The sequence below is a fragment of the Rhinatrema bivittatum genome, chromosome 19 (assembly GCF_901001135.1).
Source record: "Rhinatrema bivittatum chromosome 19, aRhiBiv1.1, whole genome shotgun sequence".
Classification (NCBI taxonomy): Eukaryota; Metazoa; Chordata; class Amphibia; order Gymnophiona; family Rhinatrematidae; genus Rhinatrema; species Rhinatrema bivittatum.
The window spans coordinates 18,467,669-18,488,124 of NC_042633.1; the positions used below are offsets into that span (position 1 = coordinate 18,467,669).

At 45.0% G+C, this 20,456-nt stretch overlaps 1 protein-coding gene across 6 annotated transcripts in view; it reads left to right on the forward strand.

Annotated features, from left to right (window-relative positions):
• The first annotated feature begins 1,341 nt into the window (after window positions 1-1,341).
• Window positions 1,342-20,456, forward strand: part of LOC115080763 — a 168,623-nt gene continuing 149,508 nt past the window's right edge. For 4 of the 6 annotated variants that reach the window (XM_029585152.1, XM_029585155.1, XM_029585157.1 and 1 more), the window contains exons 1-4: window positions 1,342-1,565; window positions 10,788-11,878; window positions 18,596-18,688; window positions 18,963-19,192. In XM_029585152.1, coding sequence (XP_029441012.1) covers window positions 10,853-11,878; window positions 18,596-18,688; window positions 18,963-19,192 — 1,349 coding nt within the window. In that variant the 5' untranslated portion in view covers window positions 1,342-1,565; window positions 10,788-10,852. Of the gene's footprint in view, window positions 1,566-3,268; window positions 3,319-10,787; window positions 11,879-18,595; window positions 18,689-18,962; window positions 19,193-20,456 lie in introns of those variants that run through there. The other 2 variants (XM_029585154.1, XM_029585153.1) reach the window with 2 other exon arrangements.

Genomic DNA, 20,456 nt, shown 5'->3' on the forward strand with positions numbered 1-20,456 from the left:
GGCCGCACGCACATGCGCGTTGAATTTTAAGTGGGCAAGCAAATCCCGCTTCTACCACGGAAGTGGGAGGATTTTAAAAGAAACATGCGCTGACGCCATTGCCAGTTTTACCAGTCCGTTCCCAGTTCACCCAGAGGTCCTCCGAACCCTCCTAGTTAGCCCTGACCCTTTAACCCCCACAGATATGCCTAGTTTTCTTACTTTTCTTACTTGCACAGTATCCATAGCAGAAATAAAGTTACGTGGCTGGTGCCTTGGTCTGTGCCAGACCGCAGAAGTATTTCCACGCAAATTTTTGGTTCAAGTCCCGAAAATGCCCATGCCCTGCCCCTTTTTGAGAAGTTCCAAGATGTGCATGCAGCAGCATTTGCGCATGTATCGAGGCGGGTTTTAAAATCTGCTCAGCACGCGCAACCCTGACTTATTCACGCACCAGCCTTTTAAATTCACCTTTGTGTCCATGGCCCTCTGTACTGCTCTTTTTTTGAGATGCCTGACCAGCACACAGAGGCCTTACTCGCATGGCAGAGAACTTTCCCCTGATTCCCAGCAGCACAAAAAAAAAATAATTACTGAATGTTATTTATTTAAAATTCTTCTATTCTGCTGCCTCCATACAATAGTTCCTTGTCTTCTGCTGCTGTCAATCTCTCATATAGGGATACTAAAGTTGCTGCAGCTCCTTCATTTTATTTTTTTTTTGCTGGCTGTGATTTGTTCTTTCGCCTTCTAGCAGAGAATGCCTGGCTGTGATGTCATCAGATTCTCCAGGGGTGGGGGATAGGGGAGACACTGAATCATAAAAGCCTGGGGCTGTAGCAAGGGGAGAGAGGGCAGGACCAGCCAACATGGCACTCCAGCTAGAGGAAGTCTCATTTCTGCTTCCAGATATGCTCCATAATGAGGGAGCCGGATGGGAATTTTAGAGCTGTGAAAAAGTGGCTAGATTTGGAGCTGAATTGTCCAAAAATAGATACATTAAGTTCTCTGTCAAATTCATCCTTGTAAACTCTCCATTTGGGTTCCAAAAGTGGCCAGCTCTAGTTACACACTTGCTTAAATGGGCAACACTGATGCACGACAGTAGTGGGGCGGGGTTTGGGGTGGCCGTCGCTGTTAAAGAAGCGTTTCCTGCGAGCTGCCTTCTGATTGGCGACGGGGGGGGGGGGGAGCTTGGCTTCGGGCAGGCGGCCTCTCTTTGGTTGTTGCTGTGCCTCGTGCGCTTACGACATCCAGCTGAGCCAGGAGAGGCGGGGGGGAGGGAGTTCGAGGGTCAGCTTGGCAGAGATGCTGAGGTGGGGCGGGGGGCGGTGAGTGGCACTGGTTCCAGACCTTTTTTTTTTTTTCTTATTCTGCGTCTTGGTAATTATGTAATCCACGGAGGCAAACACATCACCTGACACTGTAGAATTGCAAATGGGGCGGTCTCTTTAAGGGCTGCTAGACCTGTGGGATATCAGGGCGGCACAGTGGGCATGGGGCATGGGTAGGCAGAGCTTTGGAGAACTCTAGAGCCAGAGGCTGCTTGCTTCAGCCCTGCCAACTGGAATCTGTTTGCTACCAAGGTGAGTAGCCTCTTATTTTTCTGCCTTCAGAATTGTGTTGAGGTTAACTAGGAACATCTCAAGTCCATTACTGTTGGGAAGAGTAAAGATGTAAAAGAAAAATTGTGCATGTGAGGCGGAGACAGCCTTTATAGCCACAGGCTGCTTGCTGTTCCCTGCCACTGGAAACTAATTGAATGTATTAATTACCAAGGGATTTGCACTGTGGATAAATGGGTAACTAAACTCGTGGATACAGAGGAACCCCTTGCATCCCAGACAGTGCAGGCAGTTACCCTGGGGAGCAGCAACAGACATTCCCCGCCAGTCAGGGCATTCACATCTACAGCACAGTAGGACATGGGGCGGGCCGTTTTAATTGCAGGGCAGAGACTTGCAAGCACTGAGCATAGCCTGTCTCATAGCCTGGAGTGCTCTGCTCATTTTTTAGTTAGATAATGCACGTGCATATTATAAATTATATGGCATTTGCAAAGTCTAACTGATTACACTTTTCTCATTCTTAACAGGAAACTGTTATGGTGTTTTATATTATTGAACTGGTGCCAGGTTAGCTGCAGAGCTGAAAATTGCCCATAGTGATTGCATTGCACAAGCTGAGCCTTACAGCAAAGCAGCATTACATGAAGAAAAAAAAATATCTATATCTATCTATCTATCTATCTATACCAGAAAACACTCCCTGCGGAGTGGAGTAAAAGCACAATTTTTGTTTTTCAAATTCCTCTTTTATTGGATCTATGAAAAATCACACACAACAACAAATATCAATATTTGAAACATTCATAAAATTACAATGAACCTTCATATTTCATCTGTACATCTCGTTATAACCTCACTCTCATTAAAATCACTTCTCATTCATACTCATCCATACCACTCATCCAGATGGAGGGCAGAAGTGTTGTGCCAGGTGTTCGGTTTGTCCATATGTAACGGAGGGTACAGTGTTCACACATGAATTTATTCCATATCCGTTTGAAATGAGGGGTAGGTTTGACTGTGGTTCCAGTAAGGTAGTGTATGTGATTCAATGTCCGTGTTTGAAACTGTATATTGGACGCAGCATCCTGCCAATAAGAACGCGTATTATTCAGCACAGAAGCTGTATACGCAATGAGTACATAGCAGCAATACACAACGAGCACAATGTGGAATCCCCATACTGCTATTGTATACGATGAGGTGTAAAACAGGTGAGTGTTGCTGGCTGCATGTATCATGGTTGATAAGTTGTATTGTTCTTGTTTCTGAAAAGTATAAATAAAGAATTGCAAAAAAAGAAGCTGTATACGCACTGGTAAATTGGAAGCGCCTCTAGTCCGTCATTGGCAGGAGGCATCACACACGACAGAACAATTGAAATTTAGTGTTCTAAAGCAGCTGTCGTGTCCCCGGGGTGGAAATGTCTCATTATTATTAAGGCAGCAAGAGCAAAGATTTATTTTCCAGTGGGGCACTTTAATTCCCCGCGGGTTGAATTCAAAGATTGAATGGGAAGCATTTTATTAAAAGACTTCCACACGGAAGATTTACAGCCAGGTAAACGATAGAGGAGGCCTGCTATTGGCAGATAGGGTGGGCGTGTACTACACGGGTCCAAAGGGCGGGAGCTAAACTTACCAATACAACAGGGATTGGTCAGAATGCAATCAGATGGTTAGTTTTTAAAGAACGGGTGAGGGTGTGCGTTCACTGCATCTGTAAGATCGTAAGCGGAAGGGAAGGAGATGTTCTGAATCAACTGGTGGAGGTGAGTGAGCGAGTTCTTGGTTTTATTATTTAAGGTTATTTAATGGTTTTGTGAGACAAAATGGTTACGCTTCTTTGATTTTTAGATTGGATGCTGAGGAAGTTCTTCGGTAATTAAATGTATGTCATCAAATAGAGCAGAATGGACTAGTAAAGTTGGAATGTACCTAAGCCTGCATATTGGCTAGGGAAGTAGAAGTGAGCATTTGAAAACTACATTGGGAGGTCAGGAGGTGGTTTAGTATTTTGGCATTTGGGGGATTTAGTACAAGGTGTTTGCTAAGGATTAAGGCGGATATTTTTGGTTTCCAAATTTCACTACAGACTATGGTTTCAAAGAAAGTTTGAAGTGGGGAAAGAACAAAAGAAGATGAATGATATTGTAGGAAATTGATGAGTCTTCTGTTGTTGCTGTGTTGAAGTAAGTAGGAGAGTTGAAGCAGCAGTGAATATGGTGTCTGAGGGTAAGTTGGCTGTGAAATAACGGTAGTGGGTTTTGTAATAAATAGGGACAGTATTGGATGGTGGTGAAGGCTGTGGAGGTCAGTAATCTTGTGATGATGAGGGAATTATTTGGTTCCCTCAGAGAATGTGGTTAAATCATAAAGAGAGATGTTAATATAATGTTGATTTATTTATATTTAGTTCAAGACAAGGAACATGAGATAAAATAAGTGACCATTATCAGGAGAAGTTAGGACAGCGGTACACAGAAGTAGATACAGGTAATATCTTGTAGAGGCATACAAATCACAGTCAACAAGGATTTTGAATACATTCAATACAAAATAGTAGTTAAAACATTTTTTTTAGTATTTGATATAAATTATTAGATAAAGGATTTTTTTGACATGAAGTATTATGTTTTTAATACAGATGATTCAAACGCAGAAATTGGCTAAGTGCAATGAACAGTTGGAGATTTAAGGAAGATCATTGGTGCCTTTATTAAAACGGCAAGAATTCATGTGATTGTTGTGATTTGTGGTTTAATCACTTTAAATTCCCCTGAAGAAGCCGGAGGGTGAAACGTGGGCCCGGTTGGGATCAATTAGAATTGGGATTAATTAGAACTACGAACATAAATGTTGGTACCTTTGTAATTTTTGCTGGAATCAATGAAGATTGTGAACAGAAGGAATGTTTACATAAATGTTAATTAGAAAGATTTGTGATTAACATCATATAATTTCTGCTTGGAGAGTTTAAATGTAAATTTGTGCAAATTGTGAATATGCATGGATATGTGTAGTATGAATGAGAAGTGATTTGAGTGAGGTTATAACGAGATGTACAGATGAAATATGAAGGTTCATTGTAATTTTATGAATGTTTCAAATATTGATATTTGTTGTTGTGTGTGATTTTTCATAGATCCAATAAAAGAGGAATTTGAAAAACAAAAATTGTGCTTTTACTCCACTCCGCAGGGAATGTTTTCTGGTATTAGTATTAAAGAGGCATAATATTGCCTAATAATTGGGTTACTATATATATATATATATATATATAGCCTCTGTTACATTGCTTGGGTGGGGTTTTTTTCATTTGCTGTGATGAGGTTGCCAAGTGCCTGTAAAAAATTTAAATTAAAAATGTGGTACCGCAATAAGTAACTTGACTGGCCCGCCATCTTGTAGCTCTCAGCTATTCCTACTCAAGTCATTAGCACAGGCCCGACATTGACTGTGCAGTGAACAGGGATTGTCACAGAGCGATGGCATCTGTTTTCCAGCTCTCTCTGCCACGGACAGAAAGGGGAAGTAGTGCTGTCACAGATGGAAAGAGACGCACAGGTAGAAAAACAAGTCAACTGGTAAGGTGGTAGGAGAAGGGAGAGCTGGTCACCACCACATGACAGAAGCTTATGCTCTTCGGGGAAGTCTCAAAGGAGGGGTGATCCTGGAGAATGCTGGGATCAGGGAGGAGGATCTTAGGGTTGGAGAGGGAGATACAGAGGTCTGGCCAGGAGAGTACTGGAGAAGGGAAGGGAGATTCTGGGGAGAGAGATACTAGGGTTTGGTGGGGGAGAATACTGGGATCAGGGAGGAAAGGGGAGAGTAGTAGCCTCAGTAATTTTTTCTATTATACTTCCTTGCTACTTAAAACAAAACAATGCTACAATTCTGCTGGGGTTTTTTTTGTTTGTTTTTAATGCAACCTGGGAGTATAAATTGTGCTGGAGCTCCAGCCTAACTGGCCCTTGAGGCAGCTGAGAGCAAAAAATGTTTGACCACCCCTACACTCTAGAATAATTAAGCAGAGTGGATGGGTAGGATGCTCTTTTTCTGTCATTATTTGTTATATATTTTATTTATTTAGAAATGTATAGTCCGCTTATTGTAAATAAGCGGATTACAAATAAACATACATATAATGAAGCATAAAAACTGTAAAATTAAACATATACATCAATCATAAAATATGCTATATGACATTATTAACATAAATCATCTCACAAAAGTTATAAAAACATCCCTGAAGAACTAAAAAAAAAAAAAAAAAGAGAACTGTTGAGAAAAGGAGGCCTGAGTGGAGCAACAGATATTTTGCAGGTGGGATGGAGAGCAGTCTATAGGAAATGGCATGGGATAGATGGGAAGGGAGAGGCAGTCGCAAAGAAACGCCAGTGAAGAAGAAAAACAGACATAGATGTTAGACAAATTCTATTCTGTGCTACTTAATTTGCTATGCAGTTTTCACTTGCAACGCAAGCTGTATTGCACTGATTGCAGAGAGAGAGAAACTTTGCATAATTTCTTTATTTCCTAGAGTGTAGCCAGATGGACTCAGGTCCAATGGGTTATTCTCCCCTGCCAGCAGATGGAGACAGATTTCAAAGCTGATGTCACCCTAGATACACCCCTGTGGTGACCTCAGCCCTTCAGTCATTCTCTGTCCCCAGCAGATGGTGGAACGTACCTCTCCCTATGGGGATTGCTGTACTTTTTGGAAGGAGGCATTCTACATTTAAATTGGAGAAAAGATTGAGCCCCACTCTCCTGCGGTGATACCTAAAGGTCCCTCCCCCACTTGAGAATTCTTGAGGCGATTTCCGAGATCCCTCAGAGGTGTGCTTTGGTCCGCTCGCTGGTTGCCGGTGTGGACTTTGCTGCTTAAGCAGGCAGTGGAGACTACTCTTTTAAGGCTCCTCGGGATGAGGGCTATAATCCCAGTACTTGCACCCCATGAAAATACGGGGTGTTATTCAATCTATTTCATTGTACCCAAGAAGGAAGGTTCCTTTCGCCTCAGCCTAGACCTCAAGAGCGTCAGCCGACATCTATGAGTGAATCATTTCTGCATGGAAACCCTATGCTCCATGATAATGGCCGTACAATCGGGAGAACTCTTAACCTTCCTGGACCTATCCGAGGCCTACCTACAAATTCCAATCTGTCAAGAACATCATTTCCTATGCTTTGTGATACTGGGTTGCCATTATCAGTTCTGGGCACTGCCCTTTTGGCTTAGCCATTGCCCCCAGATTATGGTGGCTGCAGCGGCAGCATTGAGAAAAGAGGGAATCCTGATGCACCCGTACTCGGACAACTGGTTGATCCGGGCCAAGTCCATGGAAAAGAGTCTCCGGGTGACCAACAAGGTGACTACCTTGCTTCAGGAACTCAGCTGGGTCGTAAACCTAGACAAAAGCAGTCTCAAGCCCTCCCAGTCCTTGGAATATCTGGGAGTCCGTTTCGACACCAAGCAGGGCAAGGTCTTCCTTCCAACCACGTGGATGAGGAAGTTGATGTCCCAAGTGCAGCGGTTGATGAGCATGATAAGCCCGACAGTGTGGAGCTGTCTCCGAATTCTCAGGTTGATGGCAGCAATCCTAGAAGTAGTGCCATGGGCAAAGGCACACATGCGACCACTTCAGCGCTCACTACTATCACGTTGGAACCAGCAGTCTCAGGACCATTTGATTCACCTCCACTTACCGATGGGAGTATGCTCTCTGCTCCAGTGGTGGCTGCAGGAAGCTTATCTGAGTAGGGGTGTACCCCTGTCCTCCCCAAACTGGCTGGTCCTCAACAGATGCGAGCCTCTGGGGCTGTCAGGAACAGATGGCCCAGGGATGTTGGACCGAGGAAGAGGCCTTCTGGAACATCAACTGCCTGGAAGCCCAGGCAGTCAGATTGGCATGTCTACAATTCAGCCACAGACTCCAGATTCAAGCGGTTTGTGTAATGTCGGCAACACAATGACTGTAGCCTACATCAACCGCCAGGGTGGAACCAAAAGCCAGCAAGTGTCACAGGAGAGAGATCTCCTTATGGAATGGGTAGAAATACATCTACAGATGATCTCAGCCTCCCACTTCGCAGGAAAAGACATCAGAGCAGACTTTCTAAGCAAGGGAGAGTCTGGCTCCAGGAGAGTGGCCCATGTCGGCCAAAGCCTTTCAGCTGAAAGTAGATCGCTGGGGTCTCCCATCCATCGATCTGCTGGCCGCATCCCATAATGTGAAGGTTCCCCGCTTCTTCAGTTGCAGAAGAGAACAGTGGTCCCTGGGGATCGATGCTCTCGTTCAGACCTGGCTGGAAGAAGAGCTGCTATACACCTTCCCTCCTTGGCCCCTGCTGGGCAGGGTCATTTGCAGAATCGAGCACCACAGGGGATTAGTCCTACTAGTAGCTCCAGATTGTCCCAGGCGTCTGTGGCATGCAGACTTGCGGAGACTCCTGGTGGTGACCCCCCCCCTTGTCTCCCACTACACAGGGGCCTGCTTCAGCTGTGACCGGTCCTTCATGAGTATCCGACTCCATTCTGTCTTATAGTCTGGCCCTTGAGAGGGCTCGCCTGATGCAGCGAGGATATTTTGCAGCAATAATTGCCACCTTACTCCCCGCTTGGAAGTTCTCCTCATCCCTAGCGTACGTGCGGGTCTGGAGAGTATTTGAGGCCTGGTGCGAGTAACGCAGTGTCCCCTTCGGGCGGTCAAAAATCCCACTAATTCTGTAATTTTTGTAGGATGGCTTGAATAAAGATTTGACCCTTAACTCCCTGAAAGTCCAGGTACCGGCACTCTCTGGTTTCAGGGGTGAGGTGAACGGAACCCGCCTGTCGGCTCATCCGGACGTGGCCCATTTTCTGAAAGGGGTGAAGCACCTCCAGCCATCCCTACAGAGCTGGTTCCCTTGTGGAATCTTAATCTAATATTGGAATTTTTGGCAGGGCCCTCCTTTCAGCCGCTGCGCAGTCTTTCCTTGCTTTTATTCACCTTGAAAATGGTGTTCCTGGTGGCGATATGCTCGGCACGTTGCATCTCTGAATTGCAGGCATTGTCGTGTTGGGAAACATTGTATGATTCCAGGAGCATTATAACTTCGTACCGTTCCATCCTTCTTGCCCAAGGTAGTCTCGGAGTTTCATTTGAATCAGTCCATTTCGTTGCCATCCCTAGATAAACACAAGGACGTGGAAGAATATCACCTCCTCTGTCGTTTGAATGTCGGTAGACTTTGGTGCGGAATCTGGATGTTTCAGAACTGGTTCGAAAGACAGACCGCCTGTTTGTCCTTCATGGTGGAAGGAAGCAGGGCAAGCCAGCTTCGCGGACTACCATAGCTCACTGGATTAAAGAAGTGGTAACGGGAGCCTATGTGGAGGCAAGATAGCCATTACCTTCTCAGGTTAAAGCTCATTCCACTAGGGCTCAGGCAGTCTCATGGGCGGAAGCTAGACTGCTGTCTCCCGTCGATCTGCCCAGTGACGAATGGTCCTCTCTGGACACCTTCTCTAGGTTCTATCGCCTGGCTGTACAGGCCCGAGAGAAGGCAGCCTTTGCATGGGCGATGTTAACTGGACCGCAGGCAGCCTCCCGCCCCGATTGGGAGTAGCTTTTATACATCCCATTGGTATTGGTCCTGAGCCCATCTGACTACTGCTAGGAGATGGAGACATTAATTACCTGATAATTTCCTTTTCCTTAGTGTAGACAGATGGACTCAGCATCCCACCCATGGCTGCCCAAGAATGCTGCCAAGGATTCGCCCATGGAGTGGATATCGATTCCAAGAGATTACGGGTAAGCCATCATCCAGTCCCTAGATCAGGGCATCTATAATCTTACTGGAATTCATTGTTTATGAATGGTTGAGTACAGTTACGGTTATCCGTTTTTAATAAATAAAATATAAACATAGAAGTGACGTCAGAAGAAGACCATACGGCCCATCCAGTCTGCCCAGCAAGCTTTCACAGTTATCTGTTACTCTGACTGCTGAGGTCAGGGCCCTTATTGGTAACTTTTTGGTTCTAATAAAGTTTTTTCCTTAGTATGTCCACAGTGGCTTTTGAAGAGACTACTGAAGGGCTGAGGTCACTGCAGGGGTGTATCTAGGGTGACGTCAGCTTTGAAATCCCCTGCTGGCAGGGGAGCATAAACCCATTGGTCCTGAGTCCATCTGTCTACACTAAGGAAAACAAAATAATCAGGTAAGTAATGTCTCCATTTTTTTTTTTATTGTCCAGTGTGTACATGATGGTTGGATAGAGACTGCTAGTGAGATTAATGACCTTCATTTGACAATCCTCAATCAAATAATCTCCACACCAGGAATTAAATGCCATACTCAAAAATCCTCTCCTACTGTGCGGCAAAATATACCAGAATGATAACACTAAAAAATGTGCAATACAAAAACACTTTTTTATTTTATTTTTTTTTCTTTATACAATTTTACAAAAATTTAACAAGATCAATTCTCTTGAAATGAAATACAGAAAAAAACACCATTTACACAAATAGGAAATTACTCATCAAACGAACTCTTCTTTCTCTGATATCTATAGGTGAAGGTGGCTATTTCATATCAGGCTTCCTGTACCAACCACGGTTAAGGTGCCATGTTTATTATCATCAAGGCCACCTGCCTACCCTATTTTTATCTTTTACACATAAATTGCCTATGAAAGAAATTTATAAAACTTTTATAGAAAGTCAGTAATAATATTTGAATAAATAGTTCATTAGTTGTACTATATTACTGTCAAGATGCCAAAGGAATCACACTCTTTCCACAATAGAGAAGTTGTAATCAATATCCCGACAAAATCTTCTTCATGGGAGATTACTAGTTCTCTTAATGCTTTGACAGTCGGTGACAGCGATTCAGTGGCAGTAGCTATTGGTGAGTTTAAGCAGCAGCCTTGCGCTTTTTTTTTTTTTTTTTAAGGGTTATTGCAGTATATTTTACCACACAGTAGGGGATCACTTAATTTGACAATGACATGAGATAGTCTACGAGGATTGGATCTAGGCTGCTATTGAACTCACATTTATTGACATAATAAAGATGAGATTGACAGTCCATGCCTATAGAGGTAGTGTAGGTTTGTCCATGATGTCAAAATTGAGAACTGCAGAGGTTATGATTATTATGATGATATATTGGTGGAAGTGTTGTGAAAATAATAATCCCAGAGAAGAGGCAGATAACTAACGGTTTCTTGCTTCTTTCCCAGCAAGACCCATCCAGCCATCATTTCTCTGAACCTGGACCCTCAAAAAGACAATCTTGTAAAAAACCATGTTGAGTCACAAGAGTTACATTCTTGGGGATGACCTCCCACCTCCAATTACAGGCAGTAGGTTGGCATCTCTTCCATGCCTCTCCACCAAGATCACAAATGACATCTCCAGGAAGTTTCTGGAACGCAGTGATTTGAGCAAACTGCAACATTTTCACCCTGCTCAGTTTGAAGATCGGACCCAAATCCTGAATGAATTGGACTCCCTGTTTGTTTCTGATCCTGGGGCCAAGGTCAAGTTAGTCTTTATGGAGAACAGGATGCTGGTGAAAAACATCTTCATCATGACTTCCGCCATGCAGGACATGGTCCAGCGTTTTCCTGAATACCTCTATGTGGATCTGTTGCCGCATTTTGGCAGCCACGTTGATTTGTACACTGTCTATTGTGAAGATGATAACGCAGAGTGGAAAGTATGTGCAAAATGCCTTGCACGAAAGGGCCAGTCAGAACATTTACGGTTCCTTGTGGTTTCCATCTGTCAGAGCATCCAGAACTTGACTGACCAGGTGAAATATGTAACAGTGAACCCAGAAATATGGGAACCTCTGGACCTAAAACCACTGGTACCCTTTGCCTCACTGAGGTACTGCATGCCACAGGTCTTAGAGATTCTGTACGAGAGAATTTCTGACGCAGATTCAACAGCAGAGGCTCAGATTAAGAACTTTTTGCACATTCTGGCTCACTCTTGCTCACCCGTATTCTACAATCAATACTTGAATGAGTTGAAGGCTGCCTGCCCTGCGGAGTTTTTCCAGTACTATTATGAAACCTGGCACCCCCACAGGGAAATGTGGATCATAAAGGACAGCAGAAGTCAGATCGCAGAGAGCAACATCTGTGCCTTTATTAAATCCAAGCACCAGGCTCTCAGAGTTAATGTAGATGCCGCCTCTTCCTTGTACTGCTGCCTTCACCTGGCTCTCAACGACAGCACGACAGTGTTGAACACAACCTCCGCTTCCAACCTTCAGGAGTCGCCATCAATGCCAGACACATCCCTTGCACTTGCCCTCCATCAGGTACGACTTTTCTTCCCCTTATGTGGGTGCCAGTTATGTATCATTGTTAAGGGATGATGGGAGAATAGTTTTGCAAGCCAAAATCAAGTGACTTAATTAAGGCATATATCATGGTGGTTATTCTGAAATGCTATCATAGTGTTTATAAAGGTAATCAACCATTGTAATCATTGGTCATAAAAACCTCATCCAGATCATCAGAATGACTACTTTTTCTGCAGCAACAGTCATTCCCTGTACGTACCCAGATCAGTCCAGACTCCTGTGTTTTGCCTCCCTTCCAGCAGATGGAGACAAAGTTTCGCTGACCCTGGCATATAACCTGGTGTGCCACCTGCAGTTCCTCAGTATTTCTGTCTCCAGCAGAACCTGCAGTCTGTGAATGTTAAAAAAAAAAAAAAAATTAATTTAGGACTGATTATCTCCCAGAAGGTTGGTAGGTCCTAGTGGGGCCATCCCTTCTGGTTTGAGCTGGATAAGCATGGGGTTGGAGACCCTTCTTTGGCTCTGTCCTTTTTGCCGTTGGGGGGGGGGTTGGACAACTGGTGGTGCCAGCTCCGTCCCCCACCCCCAGGAGGACATCATGATCGTACTGCCTCTTCTTCAGGGAAGTGTCCTTTTGTGTTTGCTATCTTTTTTTTTTTTTTTGTCAAAGCTTAAACAAAAAAAGAAAAGAGGGCAGTTCTTTTTTTTCTTTGTGCTACGCGATTCGCACGGTGGCTCGAGGCAAAGGCAGCTCGGGAAGGGCTCCTATCAGGGTGTCTGGCGGCCTCTCAGTGGCGGCATAGATGCGCAAAGGAAGCCATGCTGCATGGCAGCTGTTGTGCTGCATGTGGAATAGTGTTCTGCGAGAGCCGCATGCGCAGCCTGTGTTTCCGCTGCCTCTTTGGGGGAGAGGGCAACTCAGGCACGTCAGGGGGAGTGTCGGGGACACAACGGGCTACCATGGGGATCACAGGTGAGCCTGATGCAGCTGCCAGTTCGTTCCCAGGGCACCCGGGAACGGTGACCACTTTGAATTTCTTTGCCAAAGCAACTGAGGCTGCAGGTGGAGAGGGAGCCCTTCCCCCACCACTGACCCCGACTGTTAGGAGACCAACAGAGGCCCGGAGGGCTCGTGAATCTCTGCCTGAGGGGAATGAGAAGCTCCTGGGGGAGGATCCTGAGGATCCATCAGAATTTTTTCCAGACTTTCTCCTTTTCCTTCACAAGGATTATCTTGCCAGGAAGGCTGTGGGGTGCCATATTTCTGGGCTCGAGGGACCTCCAGGGCTCCATGTCCTTCCAAGCAGTCAAAAAGGGCACAGGCAAATGGAGTGAACAGGGTTCAATGAGTCCTGAGTCAACCTAAGCATTCGCAGGACGTAAGCAAGCCCTCGGGGTAGCCGGATGTCAGAGAGTCTCTGGTGGAGGACCCTCCGGAGTGGGGAAAAGCTCCCACTGTGGAAGGGGATGATCCAAAGGTGGTTAGTCTTTTTTTCCACAGGTAAGAATTGTGGCCCTTGATTCCGTATGTCCTGAAGGAGCTGGGAATCAGGGAACCATGGAAAGATTCGGATCAGGAAGAGATGGACCCGGTCATGGAAGGACCATCAAAAACTTTCCCTTTCCATAAATCCATAAGGAAGCTTGTGATCCAGAAGTGGGAGACTCCGGACACCGGTCTGGAGGTCAGCAAAAGCTATGGACAAGTTATATCCATTACTGGAGGACACTGGTTTTTTTTTTACAGTGGCCTAAAGTGGATGCCTCATTATTGGCTGTCACCTAAGAAGATGACTTTTCCAGTGGCTGGTTCGGCTGTGCTTAAGGATATGCAAGACAGGAAGTTATAGGTTCATCTCAATCAGATACTGGAGGTATTGGCCCTGGATTTTCAAGCTGCAGTGTGCAGCAGTCTAATGATTCAGGCTGGCTTATGCTGGGTTCAGCAGTTACAGCTGATAAGGCGATGTCAGCATTGGAGGCCAAGTAGGCAGAGCGGCTGGAAGCCGTGGTGGCCTATGGTGCCGATACATGGTATGACCTCATCAGAACATCTTCCAGGATTATGATGTCTGTGGTTTTCAGCCAGGCAGCTTCTTTGATTACAAAATTGGTCGGCGGATGTCTGGTCTAAATCTCAGCTCAGAGCACTGCCCTTTAAAGGGAAGATGCTTTTTGGAGAAGATTTGGAGATGTTCGTGGAGCTCTTAGGTGGTGACAAAGCTCATAGGTTGCCGGAGGACAAGCCAAAGAGTGGCAAATGTCACCTCTCTACGCGCCTTCGCTTCAGAGCAAATTGGCAGTTTTGGGCTTTGGGACGAGCTCAGAGACAAATCGCTGGGAGGCAGAAGTCCTGGTCCCAGTCCTTTCAAGACCGAAAGCCAACCAGAGACGGTTCCAGCTTTGGAGCATCTGGATCCAAGTCCACCCGATGAGGCAGACCAGTCCTCAGTGCCAGTTATAGGGGGTCGGTTGACTCTACTCTTCGAAGAATGGGCCAAGGTCACGTTGGATCAATGGGACATAAGTGTGATATAACAATGTTATGCTTTAGAGTTTGCTTGCCCGCTAAGAGACTTGTTCATGGCGTTTCTTTGTGCCTACGCAAGCATAAGGCATTTACGTTTATTAGGTGTGTAGACCGCCTAACACAGAAGGTACAGAGAAGGGCTACCAAAATGATAAGGGGAATGGAACAGCTCCCCTATGAGGAAAGACTAAAGAGGTTAGGACTTTTCAGCTTGGAGAAGAGACGGCTGAGGAGGGATATGATAGAGGTGTTTAAAATCATGAGAGGTCTAGAACGGGTAGATGTGAATCGGTTATTTACTCTTTCAGATGATAGAAGGACTAGGGGGCACTCCATGAAGTTAGCATGTGGCACATTTAAAACTAATTGGAGAAAGTTCTTTTTTACTCAATGCACAATTAAACTCTGGAATTTGTTGCCAGAGGATGTGGTTAGTGCAGTTAGTATAGCTGTGTTTAAAAAAGGTTTGGAGAAGTCCAATACCTGCTATTAAGCAAGTTGACTTAGAAAATAGCCACGGTAGCATGGAATAGACTTAGTTTTTGGGTACTTGCCAGGTTCTTATGGCCTGGATTGGCCACTGTTGGAAACAGGATGCTGGGCTTGATGGACCCTTGGTCTGACCCAGTATGGCATGTTCTTATGTTCTTAATGGTCTAGGTGGTGAATAATGAAACGCACATAAAAAAATTGACAATAAAAACATAAAATTACATTTAAAAAGCATAAAAGAATAGCAATTAAAATACTGTTAGTTTATGTGGACCCAATTGGTAGAATAACAGCCTTACCTGGGTCAGCCGAGAAGCCAGCAATCCTGCACGCTGTAAAGGGTAGCCCAGATCCCCCAAGAGTGGACACCAGCAAGGTAAATCCAGAGACAGTCCAAATCCAAGGGCAGGCGGCAAGCAAGGCAAACCGTAGACAGACCAGGTCCAATCGAGAAAGCAGTGAACTCCGAAGGTAGCACCAGCACAAGTGAGCCTGTAGCTGAGGCAAGGGCTTGTGCTTGGTTGTCAGTTTAAGTATTGTGTTTTTTTCCCATGCTAGGTGCAGAGAGTGACAGGAGGAACGCTGATATAAGGGGAGGAGCCCAACTGCGTCGGCCTGTGCGGTGTGCTGTGGCGCACGGCCATGCCTGACGCGGCCCCGATCATTTCGGGAGGTCGAGGGGCCAGACTGAGGTACAGATTTGTCTGTTAACATACGGTTTCAAATCCTAAAACTCAAAAATAGGCAGATTTAAACAAATGGGTCTTGAAGACCTTTGAACTTTAAGAGTCACATTTTCGTATTTCGAGTGGGAGGAGATTCCAGAACATAGGTCCGGCAGTGGAGAAGGAGCATTTGCGTGTAATATAGAAGTGTGCTGCTTTTGGCGAGGGGACTTCGAGAAGGAGGTGTTGTGATGAGCATAGAGAACGTGTGGGTTGGTAAAATTTGAGTAAGGAGATGGCCCATGGACAAGAGACGTCATTCAGAAGTTTATATATTAGCGTTCCCAGTTTATATTTGATGCGTTTGGATATAGTCAATGGAGATGAATTAGAGTTGGTGTAATGTGATGTGATCTGAGCGTTTTGTGTCGGACATGAGTTGTGCAGCCGAATGGATTAAGAGTTGGGTAGGTCGTAGAGTCGTAGCAGGAAGACCAATGTATAAAGCATTACAGTAGTCAATAATTGAGAATACAGAAGCTTGAAGAATAATACGAAATTCAGCAGTGAAGAGAAGTTTTTTTTTTTTTAAGCCAGGAAGTAACCGAAGTCTGAAAAAACCCTGTTTGATGTACTTAATTTGCGGTTTGAAAGACAGAGTGCTATCTAGAAAAACACCTAAACTTTTAATTTGTTTACTAATGCTAAATGTTGCGGTATTGATGGAAATGGTGATCTGTGATATCTGGGAGTAAGGACTAGGAATTCTGTTTTTGACATGTTTAGTGATAATTTGTTGTGATCCAACCAAGATTTTATTGAGGAGAAGCAAATATTAAGATTATCAATAGTGTCATTCCAGGATGGACTAATGCCGATGAGAGATTGAATATCGTCTGCATAGAGTTTATAAGCATCAGTCAAGTTTGAGAGAATCTTGCATATGGGTGCTAGATATTGAAAAGCAGAAATGAAAGTGCAGAACCTTAAGGAACACTGTTTTTGATTTGAGAGATATCTGAGAGGGAGGTGGCAATTTTAAGTTGTTGAGAGCGATTAGTGAGGCAAGAACAAAACTAATTGAATACTGTGCCAGATAAACCAATTTCTTGCAGGCGGTACAATAAAATATTGTGGTCCACGGTGTCAAAACGCCGAGGAGATTTCTAATGAAATAAGTATGTATTGATGGCCATTGTCAATGCCTCTTCTAATGGTGTCAGCAAGAGAAAGAAGTAAATATTCAGTATTGAGAGCCTTGCGAAAGCCAAATTGAGTGTCAAGAATTTAATATTTCTCTACATGATCTGATAATTGAGTTAAAGCTGGGGACTCAAGAATTTTTGAAAGAAAAGACAAGGAGGAAAGTGGCCTATAATTCGATAGGTCAGAGGAGTCAAGATTAAATTTATTTTTTTTTTTAAAGAGGACTGACAACTGCAAATTTTAACTTATCAGGGACATTACCTTCTTTTAATGAGAGATTTATTAAACATGTGAAAACGGGAACTAAAGATTCCTTGGCAGCTTTAAATATAGCAGTGGATCAATTGGCTTGTGGACACATGGTAGTGTTAGATTTGGCAATGTGATTTGTGATCTCTAGTGATGAAACATAATCAAATTCTGACCAAGACGGAGTGGTAGAGATAGCTTTATTTAGGTACCATTTTGGAGTGTTTGCAAAATTGAGAGTGTTTTGATTTTCAAATTGAAAAATTTGAGAAAGGAATCTGCAGACAGATTGTTAGGAATTTGCGAATTCAAGGGAGTGAGGTTGCTGAGATGTTTGACAATATTCAATAGGGTTTTAGGATCATAGCCAACCTCATTGAGGTTTGAGTAGTATTTTTTTTTTTTTTTGCTTCTAAAATAGAAATTTGTTAAGTTTTGAGGGATGTGAGTGGTTTGGCTGACCTTAGACTGTTGGCAGATGCTGGGAGCCATAGTCCCTGTGCCCGTGGATGTACGGGGAGTGGGAAGGTACCCCAATTATTTGTGGTCCCAAAGAAGGAAGGGTCCTTCTGCCCGATCTTGGATCTGAGGATGATGAACATGGCTCTCAGAGTTCCTCTTTTTCTTATGAAGACCCTACGGTCCATGATTGCAGCAGTGCACAAAGGAGAGTTTGGGACCTCTCTAGATTTAACTGAAGCCTACTTGCGCATAGCAATCAGAGCAGATCATCAAAGACTTCTGAGGTTCACGATCATCGGGTCACATTTTCAGTTTTGCACCCCGCCCTTTGGTCTGATGATGACCCCAAGAACTTTCACCACTGTGATGGTTTTGGTGGCGGCGGCTCTCAGGAAGGAGGGCTTCCTAGTTCACCCATATCTCGACAATTGACTCATTTGCAGTCAGGCTGCAACAATGGTACTGCAGTTGTGAATTTGTCAGTCAGTTGACCCCCTTCTCAGAAGTTGGAGTTCCTGGGGGTGTGTTTCGACACCAGGATCGGGAGAGTGTTTCTCTCCAAAGAACAAATTGGCAGGCTGCAGAGTCAGGTTCGCAGCTTGTTGGAGGTGATTGTTCCCAGAGTCTGGAATTGCCTGCAGTTTTCTTGGTTTCATGCCTTCCACATTATAGTTATTTACTTGGGCGTTTGCTCATTTGAGACTGCTGCAGGGCACATTGCTTCCCGGCGGGATCCGTTGTCAGCCAGTTTTATCTACTGTTGCCTGTTACAGAAGTAGCCAGGTCAAGTCTCTCATGGTGGCCTGATTGCATACCACTTGGAGGTTCCGAACTGGATAATGGTTACATCAGCCTCTCTGGTTGGGGGGGGGCTGTGTGCCAGGCTCAGTTGGCACAGGGCCGGTGATCGCCAGAGGAGCCGCCATGGCCAATCAATCATTTAGAGACGAGAGCTGTAAGAATGTTTAGTACCATAGTTTTGGGATGGTGGGGAGAGCATTGTCGAGTGGTTTGGGAGTACTGACAGCAAGCAAAGTCAAAGCTCTGCTGACTGTATCTCTCACTTATGGAAGCAGGGTGGAGGTAAAAAAAACCAAATTTAATTTAAATCCAGTTTCTCTTTTTCAGAAAACAGTGGTCCTTGCTTCTTCCTTTGATAAAGAGGAAACTGAAGAGAGCTCAACAGAAAGATGTGAGGATTTGGACATCTCCAAGAGACAGGTAAGAAGGAAAGAATAGGCCCATGAACTGGGGCAGCTTATTCTGACAGTCCCATGCTAAGTGCTTGATGGAAGGGATTTTGGGAAGAAGAAATTTTAAAAAAATTGAGTGTGTGATCTTAATAGAAGTGCACACTTTTTTTAAATTCCAAACGTTGAAGTAAAATAAGACCGAAACTGGAAAGTAAAATTGATATTTGAAGAAACCTGGCTGTTTGGCGGGTCGTAGTTTCCAACGTCTGCCTCTGAGCCCTTGCTGCTTTCTCTTCGGACAGGTGGGCGGAGCCCCCGGGGAGGAGCGGCTGGAGCGGAACGAGTTTCACAGCTGGGAGGACTTCTGCTCCTTCCTGGACGACTGGTGCGAGGAGAGGAAGCTGACGTTCGCCATCCTACAATCCATGGCCCTCAGTGAGGAAGACAGAAGCCGGGCCCCGTGGGGGCCCGATGCGGCAAAGTCCCTGAAATACAAGCTTGTGCGCATGGGCTGCACCGTCTTCACCAAGAAGTATGTTAAGACAGAAGTGAAGGAACCAATTAATGTTTTTTACGTGCTTGAGCATGCCTTATCTTTACGCCGCTCTTCAGCTCACACGCACAACTTCCATAATTATGCGTATGAGTGCTATGGTATTGGAAAAATAGACATGTATGTCAACTGTACCCTTGTTTTTCTGGTCTGCAGTCTATTGGTCTTCCCACTGAGTTACTCCTCCTCCTCCCCCCATCAGTGTATTTATTTAAAAAAGTTTTAACACTACACCAGTCAGCCAAAGCCACCAGGTCTGTTTCTAAGAATAACATGCAGAATGAAACAAAGCATTAAAATACAATAAATAAAAATAAGCAGACTACCCATCCGTACTATGTATACATAAAACCAGCGTTGTACTCCTGCTCATATACACAAACACAGCCTCCTTCAGTTGCATGCAGGCCAACACAGTTTGGAAGCTTACTCTCAGTGTAATAAGGAATGCCGTTGGAAATTTTGTGTACTCCATGGAGTACTCCTTTCAAGTCTTGCTAGCCTAAGCAAAGCTGATGCTTAGAAGGAAAATTAGTCATGCGTGAGTGAAGAAGACATCCTGGGTGATATGAGCTTTATAGTCCTGCCAGCATAAATAATGTGAGGTCAGCCCTGATGATTATAGAATACGGCTGCTGCTGACGAATTTAAGGTGACCTTTGTGGCTGTAAGGGAGCTTGACTCATCCTACAGGGAAGGTCCCATAAGTCCTCCCTAACAGCTGGTGGGACTAGGCTGCTCCAAGACTGGCTAGGGCTTCACCTATCCCAGACCCTTTCCCCCTTAGGTTGAGCCCTCTGGTTCGAGGGGGGCCAGCAGGACTTGGGTGTGAGTCTCGTGGCAGGTAGTAATGAGAGAAATCCCAGCCATGGCTAGGGTCAGATGCCAGACGAGGATGGTTGTGGTCCAGCCTGAGGGTCCGTGACAGACGAAAATAGTCAAGGTGTGGGGCAGGGGGCTGGCGAGAATAGTCTGGGTTCGGGCTAAGCTCAGATCCGGCAGGCGTGGAAGACACTGGAAGGATGATGACACCAGGACAGGGAGGACAAGGCAGGCTGGGCTAGGAGGAAAGAGGCAGGAGCAGGAACGCTCAGCAGCAATTCACCACCGAAGGGATGCAGGTGACCTGTTGCTGAGGTATCAGTCTATAGCACGGCTGGGCTTTAAATACCCAGCCGTGTGATATCGCCTGCCGGCACCGGCTCAAGGGAATCTCCCCATGGGACCTACAAAGGTAGGCACG